The sequence below is a fragment of the Xenopus tropicalis genome, chromosome 8, assembly GCF_000004195.4.
Source record: "Xenopus tropicalis strain Nigerian chromosome 8, UCB_Xtro_10.0, whole genome shotgun sequence".
NCBI lineage: Eukaryota > Metazoa > Chordata > Amphibia > Anura > Pipidae > Xenopus > Xenopus tropicalis.
In genome coordinates this window covers 82,771,027-82,794,831 of record NC_030684.2, presented here as the reverse complement: position 1 = coordinate 82,794,831, position 23,805 = coordinate 82,771,027, and the positions used below count along the sequence as shown (strand labels likewise).

Here is a 23,805-nt window from a genome sequence, read left to right as displayed (position 1 = left end):
ATTGCCGGATATTTTTGCGAAACGGGTGCAAAAATTAGTTGCGACAAAAAAAAAGTTGCGCACATCAACAAAAATTGTTGATGTTCTGTATTTTCTACATTTCTCTACGGCAAAGCGAAACAGGACCGATTTACTCATCACTAGTCGACTGTCCTCAGCCTGCATCCTCCAAATTCCACAATTCCCTACACACCTAATGACACCTAATGTCAATAGTAAACAGTGCAATGCAGTATGCTGTTTCTGCATGCTGTCTGTAACTGTTGAGAATTTAGTTCAATTTGTAACATCAGAGTTTTATTTCCCCTTTAAATTGCTTTAAAGAGGTTAATCATAGGTTTCTTTGAGCCTATTTGTTTTCAATCTTTACATTGTTATCTAAGAATTCACTTTTAGTATTATGTCGACATTGACATTCTCAGACTTGCAATTGGTCTAGTTGGAGGGCACACTTGCCCTTTCTGCACAAAAAGAGCTGAATTTTCTGTTCAGAGCACTTTTTTTTACTTTTATTACTCTATCCAGTTAAAAAGACTTTATATTTACATGGCTGGTTAATGAACATTGTTTAAGGCAGGGGTGCCCAGACTTTTTCCCCAGGCAATCTACTTTTGACTCCTCCCCAAGTATGTACGCTTCGACGTGGTCCACCAGAAATCCAAGGGGGATGTTCTGGTGGTCCGCGATCAACATTTTGGCCACCCCTGGTTTAAGGAATTAGGAGAGGTGCTTGAGAAAAAGTATATAATTTAGGAGGTTGTAAAAGGGTTGAGTCCCAAACCATATCCTGGATTCAGTGCTTTTTTTACTGTGTGGTCCTTTGCTTGTGTTTTACATTAAAGGAGAAGGAAAGGCTAAGTCACTCGGGGGTGCCAAAATGTTAGGCACCCCCAAGTGGCTTAAACCACTTACCTTTTACCCCGGGCTGGTGCCCCTATTAGGAGAAAACGGCACTAGCCCGGGGTACCTTGAGAGAGCGCTTCCTCCTTCCTCTTTCTTCTGTCGCCTAAATGCGCAGTAGAGTGAAAAGCCGACTTTCTTGTTTAGCCTTTCACTCTACTGCGCAAAATAGGAAGAAGGAAGCGCTCGCAGGTACCCCGGGCTGGTGCAGTTTTCTCCTAACAGGGGCACCAGCCCGGGGTAAAAGGTAAGCGATTAAAGTCACTTGGGGTGCCTAACATTTTTGCACCTTACTTAGCCTTTCCTTCTCCTTTAAATATGGAGTATTTTCCATATTCTTCATTAGTAAAGTTTTGTTGCTTTATTTTAAGCCTGTAACAGCGGCAGGACACCTGGTGTAGATTATTTGATTTTAGGATTGTACTGTGCTTCAGTTTTTTGTAAATTAATCAGTTTGTGCTTTTGCTTTGTTTTAGCTGGGATGAGACCCATTTTGGAAAGATGGGAAGTTATTACATAAACCGGACCTTTTTCTTTGATGTTCATCCTCCTCTTGGAAAGGTAAGAGTTAAACTGAGTTTCTTGTTTCTTTAGGTCATCAGACCTAAAGCTAAAATGGTTTACAATGTGCTGCATAGTGAAATGAATTAATTGGAAAGGGGATGTCCACCCGAAAAAAAAAATGTAATTCTATACTTTATCAGTATACATTAACATTTTCACTGATTTCCAAGTTGGTTGAAAAACCCAACATACTGTTCTTCCACTTCAGCTTATTCTTACGCTTTTTCTTCTTCTTAGCTCCCCCCATTTTCTAAACGCTACTCCTCCTACAGTTTTAGGGGTACAACCCCCAGGCTCTCCACCCTTCTTCGCCCTATAGCGGAGCAAGTTGCTTGTGCTTTTGTAAACAATCCAACCCCCCGTCTTTTTGTGGTGCTGCTCCGAACACCCCAATTTTCCTATTGACGTTGACAGGAAAATTTTTCAAACTGCTGCCACAGCATTACAGCTTTGAAGCTACACTCCCAAAACTTGAATAACATAATCATGGGTCACCTTGAATGAAACAGTGACATTTGTCGGATGACCCAAAGTGGGAGGGGCCAACACCAGGCAATCAAATTTCACACATTGACTTTAATGGGGAAATTGAAACGGCTGTCAATCTTACAGCTTTGAGGCTACACTCCTAAAACTTGAATCACATAGTCATGAGGTCAGCTTGAATGAAAACATTGTTGGATGCCCAAAAGTGGTAGAAATTCAACCTGCTGCCATTCTCACAGTAATAACACCAGGTACCCAAAACTTTGCAGAGTTAGGCACCAGGTAACTGTGGGTCAAGGTTAGAAAAAGTGGGCAAAGCCACAAACAGCCAATCAGATTTTACCTATTGACTTTTAAATGGGAAATTCAACCTGCTGCCATTCTCACAGTATTAGCACCAGGGTCCCCAAACTTTTCACAGTTGGTCACTAGGGGACTGCAGTTTTAGTTTTTAAAAGTGGGCAGAGCCACCAATAGCCAATCAGATTTCACCTATTGAATTTTATTGGTTTGTTGCCAGGGTTCACAAACTTTGCACAGTCAGTCACTGGGTGACTACGTACTCAAGGTTAGAAAAAGTGGGCGGGGCCGCCAAAGCCAATCACATTTATTTCATTGTTTACTGGGGAAATTTTAACTGCTGCCATTCTCATACGTTTAATTCCCGTGTCCCTAAACTTTTCACAGCTGGTCACTGGGGGTTAAAGGTTAGGAAAAGTGGGTGGAGCCACCTACAGCTAATCCATTTCCACCAATTAAATTTCATTGGTTTATATTTAAACTGATGCCATTTTTTAAGTATTAATTCTAATGCTGTTCAACTTTGCAAAATTAGTCACTGGGTATTTGCGGTTCAAAGTTAGATAGTGGGCGGGGCCACCAACAGCCAATCACATTTCACCTATTTACTTTCAATGGTGAAATGTAAAATGCTGAGTCCTCAAACTTTGCAGAGTTGGTCACTGGGGGACTGCAGTTGAAAAATAGGTAAAAATGGCTTGGGTCACTAACAGCCAATCAGATTTCATCCATTGAATTTGATTGGTTTAAATATAAAATGCTGTCACTCTCACACAATTTATGCCAGGGTGTCCAAACTTTGCAGTTTGTTACTGGGTGACTTCGACTCAAGGTTAGAAAAAGTTGGCACACCCACCAACCACCAATCACAATTCACCTATTGACTTTTATTGGTTTCAATTTAAACTGCTGCCATTCTTTAACTATTAATCCTAGGGTCCCTAAACTTTGCAGTTAATCGCTGGTTAACTGCAGTGTCTGGTTCGAAAAAGTGCATGGCTCCACCAACCGCCAATCAGATGTCACTCATTGACTTTCCAGTGGGGAAATTTAAATTGCTGCTATTTAGACACTATTAAAACCAGGGTCCCCAAACTTTGCACAGATTTAATTCAGCAACTTAAAGTTTTTCAAGGCAACATGAAATTGTTCTTAAACTTCCCTTTCTAGTTTGTAAGTGCAACTGCAATTGCAAATCAGTGTCTTTTTATCTATTTCTCTTTTCTGCACTCAATTTTGGTTCTGACTCTCAAAACAATGTAGGACATACATTCTTCCTCCATGTTTATTAATTTGGCTTCTGCTGCATTCTTTCACAGACAAAAAAACCCCCCCAAAAGATATAGTTTTTAATAGCAATTACAGTATAGCAATTTACAACTGAACTGCATTTGTACATTAACAATTTTTTTTGTGTGAGTCTCAGTGCCCTGGTATTTCTTATTGTACTAATTTCTCATGGTGTGCTACTCCTTAAAGGAGAAGGAAAGGTAAAAAAATAAATAGGCTATATGAGAGAGGTCTATGCAAATACAGGGATAAGCACTCACAGAAAAGCTTCACTGAGTCCTCTATCAAACAAAACTCAGTATTTTTTTTCTTCTTTTGTGTACATATGTTCTTCAGTATCAGACTTCATCTCTCAGAAAAATCCTTTAGAGCACGGCATGAGTCTGTTCACTTTGCTCCTCTCTCCCCCTCCCAACTGTGCTGTAATATAAGCTACCAGGAGCTAAAGCTGCAGCACAGAAGTTACTGAGACCAAGCTAAAATGGCAGCTGGAAGCTTCTGGGGCTGTATACTCAGGTATGGTAAAGCTTTCTGCAGAATTAATATAGCGTTATTGCACTATTGTGTTTAATCTATTAGCAGTAACATGTAAAAATACCTTTCCTTCTCCTTTCAATTCTGCTTTTCTGTTTGCTGTTGATCAGGAGTAAGATGTACACCTATTTTTTTTTTCAATTGTCATTAATGTGACAAAAGTTATGTTTAATGACCTTGTTTTTAATAGAAAAAATTATTTCTGTAGCAAAACACTGAATTTTACATTAACCCATGCTTTTCTTGTAGATGCTTATTGGACTTGCTGGTTACTTGAGTGGTTACAATGGTTCCTTTCCCTTCCAGAGGCCAGGACAGAGCTATGAGACTCATAATTACTTGGGCATGAGAGGGGTAAGAGTCAGTAATTTAGATCGTATTCATAAATTATATTCTTACTACTCACAAAAGCTTGATATTAGTGCTTGAACCCCAAGAGCCATATCTCAAAACATGTCATGAGAACAAAATATGCCTGCAGCATAGATTTTGCATTTAGTGTACCTTGTTCTACAAATCATATCTTCTTTGTTGATATTAGAATTGGGTGTCTAGAGAACAAGGAATGCGCTATTTCTGGCTCCCGCTTCTCTTTTTGTCAAACTTCTCACCTTCCATTTCAGTATGATGCAAAATTCTATAACATATTCAATATTTAGTAGCAGTAAGTCTAAAGCAATTGGGCTTGCTGTTGTTTCACCAATAACCCAAGCCGCAGCTTAAGTTTAGCTAATTGTGATTTGTGGCTTTGTTACTAGTTTTTACATGGTTGGTTTAAAGTTTGCCTTATAAATGAATGTTGATGTTGTGACAAATGACAGTAGAATGTTGTGGCTGACCCATTTTAACATTTCACTTGAGTCAGAGAGCTGATGGTGGTGAAGATGTAGTCTTGTGAATGGTACTATCTGAACAATGGCTTCTGACCAATCGCATCTGTACATTGGCATTTGATGGGCAATTCTGGCCTTTTGACTTTTAGTAGCTGGAGGTTTGCCACTTGATTGTTGGTAGCTTGAATGAAGAAATATTAATGCACTTGTTGTTACCACTACAGTTCTGTTCCTTCCTGGGATCCTTTCTTGCACCCTTCTCTTTCTTCATTGTGCTGGAGCTGTCACAGTCACTTTCTGCAGCTTTGCTTGCAGCAGCACTAATTATCTTTGGTAAGTGAGTTTGCAAATGATGTTCAAGTAATGATGATTTTCATTATTTATTCCCCTTACAAGGGCAAAGCTTTAGGGAAAATATGGAGGCAGCAGAAAGTACATAAGGTTTCTGTAGAGAAATCTGACTCAAATTTAAAATTTCCATGTAGTGGAAGTTCCTCTGAAGAATAGGATGATTTATCTTCATATAATTGTAAACTAGTTACTGTAAGTGTAAGAACATTGTTTCATAAGGAACATGGTCACTCCTACCATGGGGCAAGTTAAAAAGATTCTCTCATGTGGCAGTGCCCCTCAGGTTACCAGCAGTAGCAAAAATCTGCAGAAAAAATGCAGGGTGGAATTGGCCATGCCTCCTCACTGTCGCACACCGTGCTGAACCACATTTGAATGACTTACAAATGTTCATATTGTTAGTAGTTTTTGATACCTAACTTAAGCCATGAAAACCCATTTAAAGGAGGGTCTCTGGATAAAATGGCAGAATAAGACTATATATCCCAAAAGACAATATTGTGAGCATTAGAAAACTGCTCCTGATAATTTGTTGGGCACAGCACAATCTATATTGCTGAATAAGAGTGCCTACACGTCCTTGTGATTTTTTTCTTTAGTTAAAACAAAAAACTTAATGTATGCTTACTCATTAAAAAAAATTTGTATTTCAAAAACTTGATCATGAAAAAACATTTCAGTGCAGTAAAAATGCATTTAAACAACTAATTTGGAAAAGAAAAACTCTTGGATTTTGTCTAGGAAATTGCCCATTGACTTTTTCATGAACCCGCCAGCTTTTAGATGCTGCATATTTTTGCACTTAATATATCTTGAATATTTGTGTTTTGGAAACTCTCACTCAAGTTTGTGAGTTTTAGCATAAAACAAAAACCCTCAAATTTGAATGTTGATAAATCTCCCCTTAAATATCGGTGAATACAGTTTTGTAGTATTTTTGTATATAATTTTGTATATACAAGCAAACAACAAATATTTACCATCCGAGTGATTGTTCTGCATTCTGTCTTTAGTGCAAGATTCGGATTTATGTGTAGCGCTATGGGCATGTTTTTATTAGCTCTGTGTAGTCATTTTGTGTAAAGCCACTTGGTCTGCAATCTTAGGGTGGTCTTACAGTCTCCAATATGGAGTCAGTTGTGAAATGTCCTTGGATTTTGTTTGTTAAAATTACCTTTCTGATTTATTTTTTTCTTCAGACACAGGGTGCATTACTCTGTCCCAGTACATTTTGTTGGATCCTATCCTCATGTTCTTCATTCTTGGGGCATTGCTTAGCATGATAAAGTTTCACTCCTGTGCAGACAGGTGAGTAAGCAGTGTAAGGGATCCTTATTTGCTTTAGCCAAGTAAAGGTCCCATTTTAGCATGTGGTGGTGGAAATAGAGGTGACAACCTTGCACATGAAGTGTTGATATTGGCAAAAAGAATGACGTAATGTTTTGCACATGTGGTATGTACATAACTAGTTAAATTTAATTATTATCCCTGGTCTTTCTAGGCCCTTTAGTTCAGTTTGGTGGATGTGGCTCAGCTTGACAGGTGTGAATTTAGCCGGTGCTCTCGGGGTGAAATTTGTTGGCCTTTTCATAGTTACCTTGGTTGGTATTAATACAGCAAAGGAGCTTTGGAAGTTATTGGGTGACCTTACTTTGACATTGGTAAGTCTGCTTGCAAAATGTTATTCATTTTTAAGTTTTTAGGTTTTATTCAAACAAATTTTCTGTTAAGCTGTGTGTGTGTTTTTTTTTTTTTATTATGAATACAGTTTTAGACTAATATATGCTGCCACTTAAATTGGACCTATTGTACAGATTCTTGTAGTAAGCAAAGCCAATTGGCTTTGCTTCACTTTCACATCACTTTTTTTTCATAATAAAATCTGCCAGATTAGGAGGGATTTTGTTAAGTAACCAAAAACTTAATGGTTACAATGGTTAAAACCGTGATTTGTACAATTAATTGCTGACTCCATACCATACCACAGGGATCCCCAACCTTTTATACCTGTGAGCCACATTCAAGTGGAAAAATTTTGGAGAGAAACACAAGTATGAAAAACGTTCCTTGAGGTGCCAGTGAGAGCTATAATTGGCTTATTAATAGCCCCTATGTTGACAAAAAGCTCTGTTTGGCAATTACAGTGGGTTTTTATGCAATCAAAACTTGCTTCTTAACCAGAAATTCAAAAATAAGCACCTGCTTTGAGGCCACTGGGAGCAACATCCAAGGTGTTGGCAAGCAATATGTTACTCATGAGTCACTGGTTGGGGACCACTGCCATGCCAGTACCATAGGAATACATAGTATTACTTTTACAAAGAATTTAGCGAACATTATTTCATTAATACACTTTATTTACACATTTATTTTTTCACAGGAAATGTTTCTCAGACACTTAGCTGCACGAGTTCTCTGCTTGATAGTCCTGCCTGCCTGTTTTTACTTTCTCATCTTTGCTGTGCACTTCACTGTGCTGAACAGAAGGTATTCTAAGTTGACTGGGTTCTTAACTAGTGGAAGTGGTGGCAGAGGTGGGAGAATGAATGGATCTGTAAAGGGAACAGTCGTTAGAGTGGAAGACCCACATAGTAAGGGATTACTCAAACACGAGTTTTTGTGGCATGTGTAGTAAATTAATTACAGCGTTACAATAGAGACATGAGTGTAGTAAAAAGCCTAAGCTGTGAGCGTGTAAGTTAGGCGTGATGGAGATGTTTACGGTTAAGGAAAAGACTGGTGAAAGTGTGGCTTTTGATGTGAGGAAATCATTTAAAGGGAGAAAAGATGTAGAGGAAAAAAATTAGTAAATTTGGGAACCAGTGACATAGCGGTATATTTGTAATAGAAGAGGGGGATAAAGTAGAGTGGAGGAAATACCCAATTAGTAGACACTGAATTAATGCAGAGTTTGTAGTAGTAGAGGATTGTCAACTTAAGGCAGTAGAAATATTTATACAAGTTAGGATGAAAGAATGTACCTTGGACTTGCAAAAAGAAGATCAGGCAAGTAGCAACTTTTGTCAGTGCTGTCATGGTGGAGTCTTTGGGGTGGAAACAAGTTTGTAGGCGATTGAGTAAGAGATGTTTTAGTAGTTAGTTAAGTAGTTTGGATTCATGTAGAAGAAGAAAGATTAATCTGTAGATGTATATCATTAGTGGGAACTGAGAGGAGGATTTTGGAAGAGGAGTATATATAAAGGCAAATGGAAAAACACTAGGCAGATGATCTATCAAAATTCAAGATTTCACAGTTCGAAAAACGCCATGAAAAACGCTAATATAATCAAGATTATTCTTGAAGGAGAACTAAACCCTAAAAATTAATATGGCTAGACATGCCATATTTTAGATAATGAACTTATTGAACCAGCCTTAAAGTTCAACATCTCTATAGTAGTAATAATCCAGTCCTTTCTCACAGGGGTGACCATACTGGACACTTCTGTTAGACATGTCTGCGACACTCAGTGCACTCTGAGCAGCTGTTGAGAAGCTGAGCTTAGGGGTTGTTGTAAATTATCAACCAAAGAAAATTGTTTGTCATATAAGCTGATCCTAACGGCTGATGATTAAAGTCTGATGCTAAAAGCACTGCTTTCAGAGTTGCCATGCAGTAATTGTCTCTGTTAATTACTAATCAGCCTTATATTGTGATATTTATAACCTATACAGTATATTGTGTGTCGGTCCCTAAGCTCAGTAACTGACGGCACCACAGAGCATGTGCACTGAATCAGTAACAAGAAGATAGGAAGCTACTGGGGCATCTTTGGGGCACAGATCTTCATTGCTAAAGGGCTGTTGTTGTCTTGGGCTGGTACAGAAGCACAAAACATAATTTACATTTCTAGCCTACGTCTTTAGTTTTCCTTTAGGAACAAAATATCTAGTAAAAGTTAGCGAGGTTCAATAGAATTCAATGAGAATAATTTCTATCAATTTTATTTATTTTCCCCAGGTTATTAAAACATTTTTTTTTATTTTGAGTTTTTTAGCCTCATTGACAAATGAATGGAACAAAGGGATTCTTGCCAGCACGTGACTTTTTTGTGAGACAAAATGCACTCGGGAATATTCTGTTGTGCTTTTCTTAAGCTACCATTCAAGAAGAAAAGTTGTTCATGTTTTGTTGCTGTGTTTTTTTTTCTTTTGTTTTTTTGGGGTTTTTTTACACAAACTCACATGATAAATCTGCCCCTAAAAGTAGCATGGAAGAATTTTTGCAGATAACTAAAAGTTACTTTTTTAATTAACACCTTTATGAGCCTGTCTCAAGTGATAATAGTTACAATTGTTACTACCTGAAAATGTTTATTGTTAAAATGCAAGCAATAAAAGTGCTTTTGAACAATAAATAAATAATGAAAATCAGAGTGCAGCATTCACCCAGTTGATAAGTATACTCTAACTTATTTGTCATATTGTAATCAGGTAATATTACAATATTTTTTAAAATAACTTTACTGTCACATTGGGGTATTAATTTTTACTGATTAATATGTACTAGTGTTGCAGGCCTGCACTGGGGTGTAATGGCATGAGGGCATATGGAGTTGTGCACTCAACAGCAATTCGGGCAGTTTGATATTGCAGTGAAAAAATTGGTGAGGCTGTGTATTAGTGTTCTTCTTTTTAGTTGTTTTTAAGTATTTTGTACAATACACTTCTGCCTTTTATTTTTTTTGTCTCTCAGTGGTTCAGGCGATGGATTTTTCAGCTCTGCCTTTCAGTCCCGTCTGATTGGAAACAACCTGCACAGTGCCTCAATGCCAGAACGTATGTACCCTGCATATTGTCCACACTAAATTCCATTCCCCTTACCCCTCCCAAATAAAATTTGCCACACATTGTGTTTTAATAGATCTGGCTTATGGCTCCACCATCACCTTGAAAAGTTTACGTACAGCTGCAGGATACCTGCATTCACACTGGCACCTTTATCCAGAAGGTGTGGGTGCACGGCAACAGCAGGTCAGTGACTTAGTGCCGTTTAGTTTGTATTTGCCTAAAGTATGGCCTCTTTACGTAATACAGACTCTAGCTAGGGTTGCACTGTAATTTAGACCACTTTCTTTTCAAGGTTACTACATATTCACACAAGGATCAGAACAACCTGTGGATCATAAAGAAGCACAACTCTGAGAGTGGTGAGAGGGGCATGGTTTAGTACTGGGCTTGAGTTTGTAAACCAAACAGTTGAATAAACATTTCTGTGTATGTCTTTGTTTTAATTCAGATCCAGCATCACCAGTCGAGTTAGTGAGGCATGGAGATATCATCCGTTTGGAACATAAAATGTAGGTTGCTTTTGCTTGGGCTGTAATGAGTCCTTTTACATGATTTGGCTTTACAAAAACTAGTAAAATAGTTTATTTGCAAAAATCTGGACAGAAAGAGATCCTCCCTGTTCATCAATATTTGTATATCAGCATATTTTATGCCAAAATCTACTGAAAATATACTAAAGAAAAAATGCATTCTTTGATCAAATATTGCAAAATCTAATAGATGGCCAACTGAATTAATCATCTGTCCTCTCTCTATTTCATTTGATTCAAGTTCAACACATGGTGAAATGAAACTTGAGTCACAGTGTTTCGAGGGTGGCCTACCATAGAAATGTGACATGTAATAACAGTTGAGAGCAGTATTTTTTTTTTTTTTTTATGCCTTTTTTGAAAAAGGCATTTAGTTCTGCTTCAGGTCTGTTAATTTGGCTGGCTTGTGCTACAGTGTTAGTCTGTGTGCTTTTGACTTTTTTAACATACCTCTTTTGAGCTTATTCGTGGCAGGCTGAAGCATAATATGGATGTGTTGCCACCTGAACAAAGCACTGTTACATATAAGTATGTAAATATAAAGTATAAAAAATTTCCTGTCTGAGGCACATACAGGTGTCGATAGGCTGACTTTTCTTATAAGCAGCAAAGGAAGTGTTTCTGGGTGGAGGCTAATGCATTTTCTATGTGTTTCTATGAAAGCAGTGACATGTGATTTTGGTCATTTTGCCCATTAGTATTCTACACAAAACACAGAAGCGATTTAAAATAACTTGTGTGCTGTTGCCCTTAAAGTACCCCCAAGCAAACTCTTGGTATTTTTGCAGCATATAATATAAACCAACCAAGTCGGTCTTGTTTTCTCATATGTGCTTTTCATATGTAAAAGCTATCTTTTATAATTGTTTTTTGCTTGTTCACCTGCAAAAAAATACTGTTAAAAAGGTTATTTATTGCCCCAATTGTGTTCCCCACAACTTTTTCATTTTCTTTATTTTCATTACTTTACATCATTTTGTTTTTTACACCTTTCTCTTATATAATTAATATTTTTGTTTATTTTTATTAGGACAAGTCGCAATCTGCACAGTCACCAACGGGAGGCTCCACTTACTAAGAAACACCTGCAGGTGACAACATATGGAATGGTGAGAAATGTGTATTAATAACATATACTTTACTAGTTCTGATGCCTAAATTACTGTGTTTAAGAATTTTACAATCTTAGCAGAAACTTCCTTTTATTTGAGCCACTTAGCAAAGTGTATGTCAACAGAGGTGATAATTTAGGTCCTGCTCTCCCCTACTTAGAATGGAACAGGAGATTCCAATGATTACTGGAGAATAGAGGTGCTTGGCAGCAGAAGTAAAGTCAAAGTTCTGCGCAGTCACATCAGATTGCTTCACCTGTCAACTGGATGTTTGCTTGGCTCCTCTGGTAAAACCCTACCAAGATGGTAAGATTTGACGCTTATTTCCCCGGGTTTCTATGATTCTGCCATATTGGCATGGTGCCATCTGCAATTGGTTAGGTTGTGTAATATATTTTTTTCACTAAATATATTAAGTACAATATATACATATATAATATATAAAGTTCAGTTTTCATGCAACAAGTTGAAACAATTTGGAATTTTCATAACTTTTGCAAGACTTTTCTTGAACAGACTTTTTCATTTTAGATTTTTTAGTAAATGCCAGACATTCGTGGAAACGAGTTTATTTGAATTTTAAAATAAAAAAAAAAGAGATGTTTTTAGTAAATCTGCCCCTTGGTGTGTGTGCTATTTTTGTTTTGTAGTCTGGTATGGTCCCAGGACTGGTTTTCTCATGATAAGCAATCCCTGGTGGTATTAAATTTATGGGTAGACTTAATTTGAATAAACAAAGAAAAGGATGTCAAAGGAATATCTGTGGGTCAGAGAGTTTAAATTAACGGTTTCTCATTTCTGTTATATCTTATTATGAATTCATTCTTTTAAATACTTATTATTCCAGGGAACATGTCTGTATGTATAGGTTTTCTTTGATAGTGGTGGAAAGGTGCAATGTATTTGTTAATAATTTGAATGCTTAATTAAGTCTGTATAGTTTTGGATTTATGGCATGTCTTGCTTTTTACTAACATAAAGATTGTATTTGAGGAAGCAAGGTTGAAGACCATATAAACTGTAAATACACGAACATGAGTCTACACGCCAGTGTTATAACACAGATTAGGTACTATCTGTTATTATTGAAAGAGTGACCTAATATCAATTTTTCTTGTGCTGTCATTTAAGGGCTCTGGCGAAATGCCATCCCACCGGGGAAAATGTAAATCGCCGGTGGGATGGCATAAGCGGCGCCGTAATTTCCCCGAAATCACGGAAGTTGCCTTGAGAGGAAAGTACTAGCAAGATATCTCCATCCCAAGTAGATGAATGCCCCCGCTGCCACCAATCCCCAGCAGACTTCATCCACATGGTTTTGACCTGTAACAAAATAGCAAACTTCTGGACAGAGGTGGCAGACTATATATCCGACCTAACCAGTACCTCCATTACGGTAACACCCTCTGGAATGCTATTAAACCAAATTACCAATCTAGCCCCAACAATTGTTGAATCCTGCTAGCATACGCTCGAAAATCTATAACAATGAAATGGAAAGCTCATTCAGCCCCATCCTACAGTTCTGGGAAAACCAAGTTAACCAAGCAATGCCCACATATATAGACTACTATATGCCAGGAGAGGATGTCCAAAAAAATTTGAGAAAATTTGGTCCCCATGGCTAGACAAACACAATATGGAAGGTTGATACCACCTCAGCTACAGCACAAAATGCTCCTTCCATCCCATCACCCTCGAAGTCCTAATAAATAAGCGTAGGCAATGCACAGTTTGAGTTAATGTAGTAGTTAAAGGTAGCATCACTAAAGCAGAAAAATAGTGAAACACAGATGCACAGGGTATGTAAAAATATAATGAGATTCACCAATAACCACTGGTTGTGTCATAAAAGACTGATATATGCTTTGTATCATAAGATCTCTCCTTTGATGTCCAGATTGAAAACTCTGTAATCTGTATCTCAATAAAACTTAATTGTTATAAAAAAAAATAGCTGCAGCCATTTTAGCTTGGTCTGACTTCACTTCCATGCAGCAGCATACAGGCAGGGAGCTGCTATCAGCTCAGATTACAGTAGAGAGGGGAGAGAGAGAGAGAGAGGAGGAAGCTGCGCAGGCTCCTGCTGTGCCCTGAAGGATTTTTCTGAGAAAAGGATGTCTGACACAGAAGATCATGTATACAGAATAAGGGCTCTGGCACACGAGGAGATTAGTCACCTCTCAAGGCAACTTCGTGTTTGTGGCTGTATTTACATAGACCTTTCTGATAAAGCTTACTTGATCTTTACCTTTACTTGTCCTTTAAAAAACTTATAAAATGGCAAGGACATCATTTTTTACTCATGCATACCAAGCTTAGTTAACCTACTGAAAAATAAAATCTACCCTGTATGATTTACAGTAGTTGTTCTCATAAGCGCTACTCTTTAGGAGCAAATGTTTCATACAGCCCTGCATATGTATCAGGATTCTAACTAGAATTATACTGGGACAGAAATAAAATGTTAAAAAAAAATAAAAAATTCTTGCTTTATGACTATTTAGTTTTTTGTATATCACAACCCTGCTTTACCCATTTGTTGCTTGTACTAATAATCAATATGTGTATGAATTAACAATGGGATGTACCAAGCAATGCACATTATTCACGAAATATGCTAAATTAAAATGTTGGCATTTTTATCAATTAAAAAAAAACTGTACTCCAATACTTTGTTGTTATGTTTGTCTTAAATGATTAGTAAGTTTATGTAATAGGCCACTCTAATATGATATAAGCTGTTAGTTTAGTATTCATTCTGGTGGTATAGTTCTGCTTTAAAGATTGTTTCCAGGATATCTCTGTCTGCCACCTCCATTGTGGTAACAGTAGGTAGTTGAGTAAGTTTGGATACCACTCTCATTGTTTGCTGTAAACATACTGTTTTACCAGCAGTTCAATAGGTGTTTTAAACTTAGCAAGTAGGTGCCAGTTGTGCTACAAATGTAATTTCGCAATACAGTTCATTAGGGCGGTTCAAGTAATAAACTTAAAAAAACAATTGCCAATCCACTTTCCTTTTAAGGTTTGCAAATAAATGTAACTTTTGTGTGGTCCAGCTGAATCTTATCTGTCCTCAGAATATGTTTATGTTACAAACCTTTTCTGTGCTGTTGTAAGAGGGAATATGTGAGTTAATTGCTTCTCTGGTTATGTGCACACTTTACCCAAACACTATTAATCGCAAAGCTGTAGTATTATTGGGTCTGTTTATTTCTCTTGCACAGTATGCCGGTTCAGTTGAGGGCTCTCTAAGTATTTGTTTGAAGAAAAAAGTATTAAGAGTTTAGAGAGCACACATTCAATTCACCACTTATTTTAGCCTGCCTTGTACATTTTATGGTCATCAGGAAAACTACTAAGCAGGTCTATGGCTTTTATATTGCCTCTGTTATTTACAGGGATGTCCATTCTGTGGCATTCTGGGTTCTCTGGAAATGCATCATAATTATTACCATATTGTATATTAGTTATAAAGTAGCACCATGGTCTTAATGGAGACCCCCCCCCCCCCAGTTATATGACATTTCCTTCTTCTTTAACACAGGGTCCTGCCCAATAGAGCTTACTAATCCAAGCAAATTAAACGGCATTGCTAGGAAACATCACTTCTCTGCTGTAAATATATACACAGAAATCATTATTTCTAGTGTGCAAGTGCTAGGCTTCCCACAACTTGCCTTGTTGCCCTAACGTTGGATATATATTGCCTGCTTAATTGGCAAAAGAGCCAGAAGAGGGGCATTCAAGACCATTCCTGCCCACAAATAAGCCGATTACTGGCAGAGAATATGTCACTCCATAGGTAACCAGTATTCTCAACCCTTTTTTCTCCGTTAAATCTCTCACTGTTATAAATTTAAAACTGAAACCATTCATATACATACAAGCTAAAGATGTTCAAGCCCACTGCATAGGATAATTATAGAGATCAATTGGAAAATTGGTCTGTAAGGCCACTTATATACTGACATGGGTCCTTTTTCTTCATTTGTGTGTTTTCTTCAGATTATTTTGGTGTTTTCTTTCCAGGTGTTTTACATTAATTATATTTATGCTACTTCTCCTTGCTTGCTGCCAAGTATTACATGTTTCTTTCAAAACATTTGCACAGTTTATTCTTTGAACTTTACCTCCTACCATTAGGGGCTGGGAGCAAGGCGAGGTGACTTGCAGTCCTTATGTCCGTGAAACCCCCAGTACTCTGTGGAATGTGGAAGACCATGAGAATCCAAAGCGTAAATATTGCATTTATTTAATCATATTATGTTTACTCTACGTTTGAAGTAGTAGGCTACCTTAAAGAGATACTGACACCAGAAATGAAAACTTTTTTTACATCAATCATAACATTGTCTTTACATACTATTTATAATTTGCCATAAAAGTATTTGATGGCTTTTCCACATATCTGATACCCCATTTTCACCTATGAGGGGGCTGCCATATTTGTGCAGCAGGAGTCTGTTAGCATTAGAAGCTATAAATGACAGGTTGAGAAGGGACAGTCAGGTTGGCAAAACAGTCAGGTTTAGGAAATAAGTAACAATTACTTATAAATGCAGCCCTATCAGCAAAAAATGGTCAATATGACCTATAGCTAACTTTTTGTGTAGATTCATATTTTTGTTTCATATCAGTATCACTTTACCTATCAAACATCTAAAGCAAAGCCTGGCAAAGTACAGACCCTGAATTTTTTGTCTTCAATATCTCTTCCTTTTCTGGAAGAAGCAGTTGGGTTTCTGCTGGAAAATCCATGATTCCCTGATCATGTGGGCAGTCCGCAGCTACCAGCTAAAGTGTAAGCTCTAATTTGGAACTTATCCCCCCCTGTTCTCTCTTCAGTAACAAGAAATACATTTATATAGAAATATGAGTGTAGAAAAAATGCAAACACAAGTAGTGGGGCAATTAATAGTGAGTCTCATACTTCTGAATTGAAGCAGTCTAGAGCAAGTAGCTGGACCACACAGGCTGGCAACTTTTATTCTATTACAATTGAGAGCTTATTGTCCTAGAAATTCTGGCACACTTGTCAGTGTAATTCAAAGCAACAAATGCTGCACGCTAAAGACCTAGGATATCTAGTATAAATCAATCTAAAGCAACTGGACTTGTTAAGTAATCATTGAAAATGATTACTTAACAAGTCGAGTTGCTTTAGATTTATTTATACTAGATATACCATGACCTGGATGAATGAAAATCTTCGTAGTCATAAAGACCTAGGATTAACTTTATCAAAGGAATTAAGTCAGGGTGTCTGTCTTACCTTTGATAAATGCTTGTGTGAGTGATTGAATAAATGTTCTTAAACTTACTGCTTGTGCTGTTTCCTCCAGTTGCAAATATCAGTGTGTCTATCCTGAAACCAAACTTTCTAGAGATTTTGCTGGAATCTCATATTGTTATGTTTCGGGTAAGTTCATATTTAACTGCAATATATACTTGTAATTCAGCATAACTGAATCAACACCGGTAAAAGGTAACAAAGCGGTCACTCATCTGTTGTAGGCAAACAGCGGGCTTAAACCAAAGGAACATGAGGTAACCTCCAGGCCTTGGCACTGGCCAATAAATTTTCAGGTAAGTAGATCCAGGGACAATTTTAGGCTTGTATGTAAAGTAGACAGGTAATAGTAGGTATGTGGCTGGTACTTGAGTGTTTTATGAAAGGTGCTGCAGGTTTGATATTTTATTGATACAGGGCCATTATGCACACAAATAGAGTGATGTATTTTGATTATAAAACACTTTTTTTTCCTTTTTTTTTTTCCTATCTGTAGGGTCTTCGTTTTTCTGGAGTTAATGCCACTGATTTCCGTGTATACTTATTGGGAAATCCAGTAAGTATGTAATCAAGTATTTGTTATTTCCTAGACCATTTACATTCCAAGCAGTATTGTAATTTTGCAGTCTCTCTGTCAAGGTCATATGGTGGCTGAATCTGGCCTGTCTTGGGATTTATGTTATCTTTGGGATCTGTGCTGCTGTGTCTTTGAAACGAGGAGTTCCTGTGTCTAAGGAAGTGGAAGGTAAATAGAAAAGTAGTTTTTATTTCAACAAGCAAAAAAAGATTTATTATCCGGTGCACCAAAAATCAAGAGGCTTCTTAGACATTCTGTGCAATTGCTTCTTTAGTTTTCAGCACAAAGGAATATACAGGGACCAATTTAAAGGCCTGCGGTGGGTCAGCAACTTGGCAGCTTTAATTGACTTTTATTATATTTTTTTAAATGTTTTCTATTTAAGTTTGTGGCATAATAATGTTTTAAAGGGGATCTATTGTGAAAATAAAAATTTACAAGCTTCATGTGACTGAAATAAGATTATTTCTAAATATAAGCATTAAAAATGATGTACCGTTTTTGAAATAATCATTTCTCACTCTCCAACTCTCATCATCTGTCTCTTTTAATTCTCTCTTCATGCATTAGGTGGAGTCAGGTTTTCATCCCCTTTTGGGGGGGTTTACCCCTTGACTAGAAGAGGTATTAGAGCTCATTCTTTTAGGGTAAGAACCCACGGAGCGAGTTAGTTGGCCACCATAACAGAGATCTACTAACCGTTCTGAAAAGACTTTCCACTGGCTAGAATAGCAGTTGCCGTTGTAAATACCTTTGCATTGCTTCGTTTTCTGAAGTCGTGCTAATTTGCCTGCAGGAGGAAACTTAGCGCAACCTTGTATTACTGAAGCAATCTGAAGGGCCTTTTCGTAGCGGTTAGTTGCCCACAGAGATCTATCGTGGACACCTAACTCGCTCTGTGGGTTCTTACCCATAAAATAACCAGCTCTGATGGAAGTCATGTTTCTCTACAAGCAGGATGTCCAACAAAGTCTGTTATTTTGTTTGTGCTGGAATCGGTTATTCGAGTTAGCTCTAAAGCTGGCCATACATGCACCAATTTAATACATTTTTCTGGATCATGTATGGACTTCAAATTAATGTCCAGATAATTTGCATACTATGTCGACCGGTCAGGTTAGAAAATTTCAGTTGGATAATGATAAAATCTGCGCATGTTTTGTGTATCTGTTAATCCTTGGGGGACCTAAAATGCATTTCTAGGAAGTCACTTTCGTACAATTGGTGTCTGAACATCCTCCGATTTGTTATTTTTAGGGCTTTATCCTACAATTTCAGTCTGAATGTTAGTTCTAGATCATTGCATTTAAACGTACAATTCATATACGAACGTTCATCGGAAGAAGACTAAAATCTGAAAAAGGAAGCTCCCCTAAAAAATGTCTGAAAAAATCTGACCCCAACTTCTGCATGAAGAGAGAATGAAGAAAGACAGGTTGCTGAAAGGGAGATAGTGAAGAGCAAGTTGATTATTTAAGAAATTGCTAATAATTTTTAATTGATTATATTTAAAAAGTTTCATATTTCCTTAAGACAAATTTTATATTGCATTTTAATTTTTGCGATAGTTACCCTTTCATTGTTGAGTTAACTTTGTTAATTGGGGGGGCAGATCTAAAAAAAAAATGTAAGGATTCTCAGAAGTTCAAGTTCTGTCACATTTATAAGCACTTTCCTGACATTCAGGAAAGTGTTTTTTATTAATTGACATATTTATCAAAGCAGATCATTAGGCATTGTTTAATTTACTAATTCTGGGCTAATCTGCACCTGGGAAGTGCATATAAAAAGATAAAGCATACAGTGCTCTCCATAATGTTTGGGACAAAGATGCATTTTTATTTGATTTATTCCTCTGCTCCTCAATGTAAATGTTTAAATCAAACAATTCAGACATGATTAAAATGCACATTCCAGACTTTAATTTTAAAGTTGTTTGCATGCATTATAGTTTCGTCAAGTAGGGATTAACAACACTCAGGTGTGTTGCATTGCTTCATTAGTGCAGGGATAAGATTTCCTTCTTCTACCTTTTGGAGTCTGTAGTTGCAGCTGTTCAACAAGAGGAGAAAAGCTGTGCCAACAAAAGTTAAGGAAGCTGTTAAAAGGCTGAAAAACAAGAATAAAACCATTAATGACATCAGTCAAACCTTAGGATTACCAAAATCAACTGTCTGGAAAGAATGCACTGGTAAATTCTGTAATCGCAAAGGGACTGGTAGGACAAGGAAGACTTCCACTGCTGATGATGAAGAATCCGCACTATGGTAAAGCAAAATCCTTATCCCTGTCCAACAGATTAGAAACAGACAGGTGTGTCTTTGTCAGAGACTGCTGTCTGCATAATACTTTATGAACAGAACTACAGAGGCTACACTGCAAGATGCAAACCACTAGTTAACCACAGAAGCAGGGTGGCCATATTACAGTTTGTGAAAAAGTACTAAAAAGAGCCTGCAGATTCTAGAAAAAGGTGTTATGGACAGACTATACCAAAATTAGCCTGATGGCAAGAGGTAAGCATGGAGATGAAAAGAACCATCTGTTAAATGTGGTGGGGGTGATATGGCTTTGGCATGTATAGCTGCCACAGGTACTGGCACATTTATGGCACAATGAATTTTGAGGTGTATAGAAACATCTTATCTGCTCAAGCTGCTCAAGTTACAGTCTATTTCTTCAAACCTATTGGTCTGTGCTTCATCCTGCAACAAGGTAATGATCCCAAACATGCTAAGGCAACACAGGAGTTTCTCAAAAATTTAAAGTTCTTGAATGACCAAGCCAGTCACCTGATTTAAATCCAATTGAGCATGTCTATATGATGAAGAGGAAACTTAAAGCAGGAGTTGAAGATGGCTTCAGTAGGGGCTTGGCAGAGCATCACCAGAGAAGATATTCAGCACCTGGTGATGTCTATGAATCCAAACTTCAAGCAGTCATTGCTTGCAAAGAGATATACAACAAAGTACTAAACATGACTGCTTTACTATACCTACAATTATGTTGTCCCAGACATTATGGTGTACTGAAATTAGGGGGATTATGTAGAAAAAGTGTTGTCATTTCTACATAGTGAAACTGAAATGTATGCAAGTAACTTTAAATCAAAGTCTGGAATGTGCACTTTAATCACATATGAATTGTTTGATTTATTATTTTACACAGGAGAAGAGGAGTAATAAAAATGTGTATTTGTCCCAAACATTATGGAGGGCATTGCTGATTTGAGTGGTTGTCATGGCTTACTGGGCAGGTGTATTAAGCCATGACAACCACTCAGCTGAGTGCTAGTTAATTCGCTGTTACCGAGTAAAAACAATGGTTATTGCTTGTTAAATCTCCCCTGTGATGTGTTTGTTGATTTATTGCAGAATAGTTTTTGTAACTGACCTTTGTTTGGAGCAGTTTGGAAATTATGCATAGGTTTTGGCATAAACTTAGTGTTGGGTTTATCTTAGTCTGGTGTACTATATGTATATATGTATGTATATCTTTATTTATAAAGCGCTGCTTATGTACGCATCGCTGTACAGTAGAATACATTAATACAAACTGGGTTATTAAGATAATAATAGATAAATACAAAGTATAACAATAAATACAAAAAATACAAGCTACAGTTACAATAAGTTAAGAGTCAAAGACAAGAGGATGGAGGTCCCTGCCCTGTAGAGCTTACAATTTATATGGGAGGGTAACTTACAGACACAAATAGGCAAATATAAGTGCTGTAGGTCACATTGGGTGACATTACAATATAAGTTCTAGTTCCCAGATCAGGTGCTGTGTGAGTGCTCCAAAAGGTAGTCTTTAAAGAATAAGTAAACCTTTTTTTTCTATCAATAAAATTACTCTAAATAGCCTCCAGAATTACCTACCTTTGTCCCAGCATTCTCTCTGACCTGGTTAGAAGTTGATAGTTTCCTTTGCTTCCTTGTGCAGGAAGTGGGGGCGGGGCTTCACTCTGCACAAGGAAGCAAAGGAAACAATCAACTTCTAACTGAGGTACCAGGTTAAAGAGAATGCTGGGACAAAGGTAGGTAATTCTGGAGGCTATTTAGAGTAATTTTATTGATAGAAAAAAAAAAAAAAGGTTTACTTATTCTTTAAATTTAGTTTTAAAAAGGCTGAGGGAGAATTCTCTCCGGAGGAAATCAGGGAGGGCATCCCAAATGTAAGGGGCAGCAAGGCAGAAATGTGGGAAACAGCAGTAGTAGTGGGGGGCGCAACCAAGTGGTTGCTCTGCAAGGAACGAAGGAGTCGGCCAGGAACGTACGGAGACACAAGAGAAGAGATGTAGAGAGGAATGGAGGGCTTTGAAGGTTAAGGAGAAGAAATATGTAAGATATTCTTTGTTTAATGGGAAGCCACGATAAGGACTTTAGCAGGGGAGGGGCCTGAACTCTCCTGGATGAGAGGAGGAGAATTCTGGCAGCAGTATTTAATATAGACTGTAGGGGGGAAAGATGGGAGTTAGGGATGCCGGTTAGTAGCAGGTTGCAGTAGTCAAGTCGGGATAGGATGAGAGGCTGCGTGAGCAGCCTAGCTGTTGCAGTAGAAAGAAAAGGACGGATTTGGCAATATTGCATAAGAAAGTGACCGGTTTTGACAGTGGCGTTAATATGGTCAGAGAAGGAGAGACAGGAGTCAAAGATCACCCCCCAAACAACGTGCCGAATCAACAGGGTTGATGAGGGTGCCATCAATAGAGATAGTAAAGGGGGGTAGGACCAGGCGGAAAGATCATTACTTCAGTTTTTGATATGACGTGTAACTTTTAATTCTGTGTTTCAGACAGCTACCTTCTTCTCCTGGAGGGTGGTGGGCAGCTGATGCTGGGGTGGCTTCTGCATTACTGTCCTTTCTACTTCATGGGACGTGTGCTCTATTTCCACCATTATTTCCCAGCTATGCTTTTCTCCTGTATGCTAACCGGTGAGTATTGTGTGCTAATGTTTGGAACTATATGGCTTATACTCCGGGAAGATATAGCCATATATATGTGTTGCTAATGTATATTTAATCTGTCAAGTTAGAAATTATCTGGCTCATTTACCAGTCCCACATGCGCAATTCCTGTACCTGTTAAATCCTATCCATGGTACACTAGGGAGCCTTGTACGTAATGGCTGCCAAAGGTAGGAGGGGTCCCGCAGCCTTTCTTTTTTGCATACCTGAAGGGCACATGTTCTTTTCTAGGAGTGTGAAAACCTGTGTCTCCAAGTGCAAGAAGTGGTGCAACGTTGTTCTGTGTTATTTTATTGACGTAATTTCAATGTGTCTGTAGGTGTAACCTGTTCCGTCCTGCTCAAGCTCTGCACTAGATTCTTACCCTCCACTGTGCACCACTCTGTGTATATGGCTGCAATGTGTTTTGTGCACCTCATCCTCTTGTACAGGTAATGTTTGCAAATCATTGTCTAAAAGATTTTGAAAGGGATTTTATTGCAAGAACCATCCTGACAAGTATATAAATATATACTTTATATACCATATTGATTTTTTTCATTTTCAATTATTCTTAGTATGTTAAACAGAAAACAATAAGAATAGACATAATACATATATATATTTATATATATTTATAGTTTATCGGGACAACTCGATATATTTATCCTTTTTTTTTCTCCCAGCTTCTACCTCTTCCACCCACTTTCATACGGCATGATGGGAACTCTTGCAGACAGTCAAGATAGCCCAATGTTTGGTCTACGATGGATGGAATCATGGGAATTCTAAATTGAATTCTTGACTGAGGAGCATGGGAGGACATCAGAGTGAAACTTCAGTTTTACCATCATGTGTATTTGAAATGGATTACCAGATCTTATCTTCTAGGAACAAAATAAACTACAGTGTATATGTGCCATTTCAGGGGTGATCAAATGGAAGCATCTTCTGACTGTGGAGAAAAGGCCATGCTTGGATGTCAAAACATTGTTGATCCCTCTGCCCAAGATTTTTTTTTTTTTTTTTTTTTTTTAAAAAAACAAAAAAAAGAAATAAAAGACTACTTTAACAGCTGGGAAGTAACTAACACATGTTGCTTATCTGACATAATGTGACCTACGCTCTATGTGGGACACCATAATGATGATAATGTGTGACTACATGAGGGAATGTTTTATTAATTTTGTTCCATCACAGATTATAGATTAGATAAACCAACAGTGAAATAACATTTGGACTTATTTTATATCTTGCCTCCATCATGAATAAAAGTGTGATGTTTATATAA

The 23,805-nt window shown here is 37.5% G+C and overlaps 1 protein-coding gene across 4 annotated transcripts in view; it reads left to right on the top strand.

The window, feature by feature from the left end:
* pomt2 (protein-O-mannosyltransferase 2) overlaps positions 1–23,805 on the top strand; it is a 25,953-nt gene extending 2,148 nt beyond the window's left edge. For 2 of the 4 annotated variants that reach the window (XM_012969186.3, XM_031892365.1), the window contains exons 2-21: positions 1,377–1,461; positions 4,324–4,428; positions 5,132–5,240; positions 6,458–6,566; positions 6,760–6,919; positions 7,639–7,745; positions 9,955–10,037; positions 10,123–10,232; positions 10,342–10,408; positions 10,498–10,558; positions 11,610–11,688; positions 11,852–11,997; positions 15,841–15,932; positions 17,040–17,116; positions 17,212–17,283; positions 17,484–17,543; positions 17,627–17,732; positions 22,362–22,502; positions 22,855–22,966; positions 23,201–23,544. In XM_012969186.3, coding sequence (XP_012824640.1) covers positions 1,402–1,461; positions 4,324–4,428; positions 5,132–5,240; positions 6,458–6,566; positions 6,760–6,919; positions 7,639–7,745; positions 9,955–10,037; positions 10,123–10,232; positions 10,342–10,408; positions 10,498–10,558; positions 11,610–11,688; positions 11,852–11,997; positions 15,841–15,932; positions 17,040–17,116; positions 17,212–17,283; positions 17,484–17,543; positions 17,627–17,732; positions 22,362–22,502; positions 22,855–22,966; positions 23,201–23,306 — 1,962 coding nt within the window. In that variant the 5' untranslated portion in view covers positions 1,377–1,401 and the 3' untranslated portion in view covers positions 23,307–23,544. Of the gene's footprint in view, positions 1–1,376; positions 1,462–4,323; positions 4,429–5,131; positions 5,241–6,457; positions 6,567–6,759; positions 6,920–7,638; positions 7,746–9,954; positions 10,038–10,122; positions 10,233–10,341; positions 10,409–10,497; positions 10,559–11,609; positions 11,689–11,851; positions 11,998–15,840; positions 15,933–17,039; positions 17,117–17,211; positions 17,284–17,483; positions 17,544–17,626; positions 17,733–22,361; positions 22,503–22,854; positions 22,967–23,200 lie in introns of all 4 variants that reach the window. The other 2 variants (XM_002938863.5, XM_004917056.4) reach the window with 2 other exon arrangements.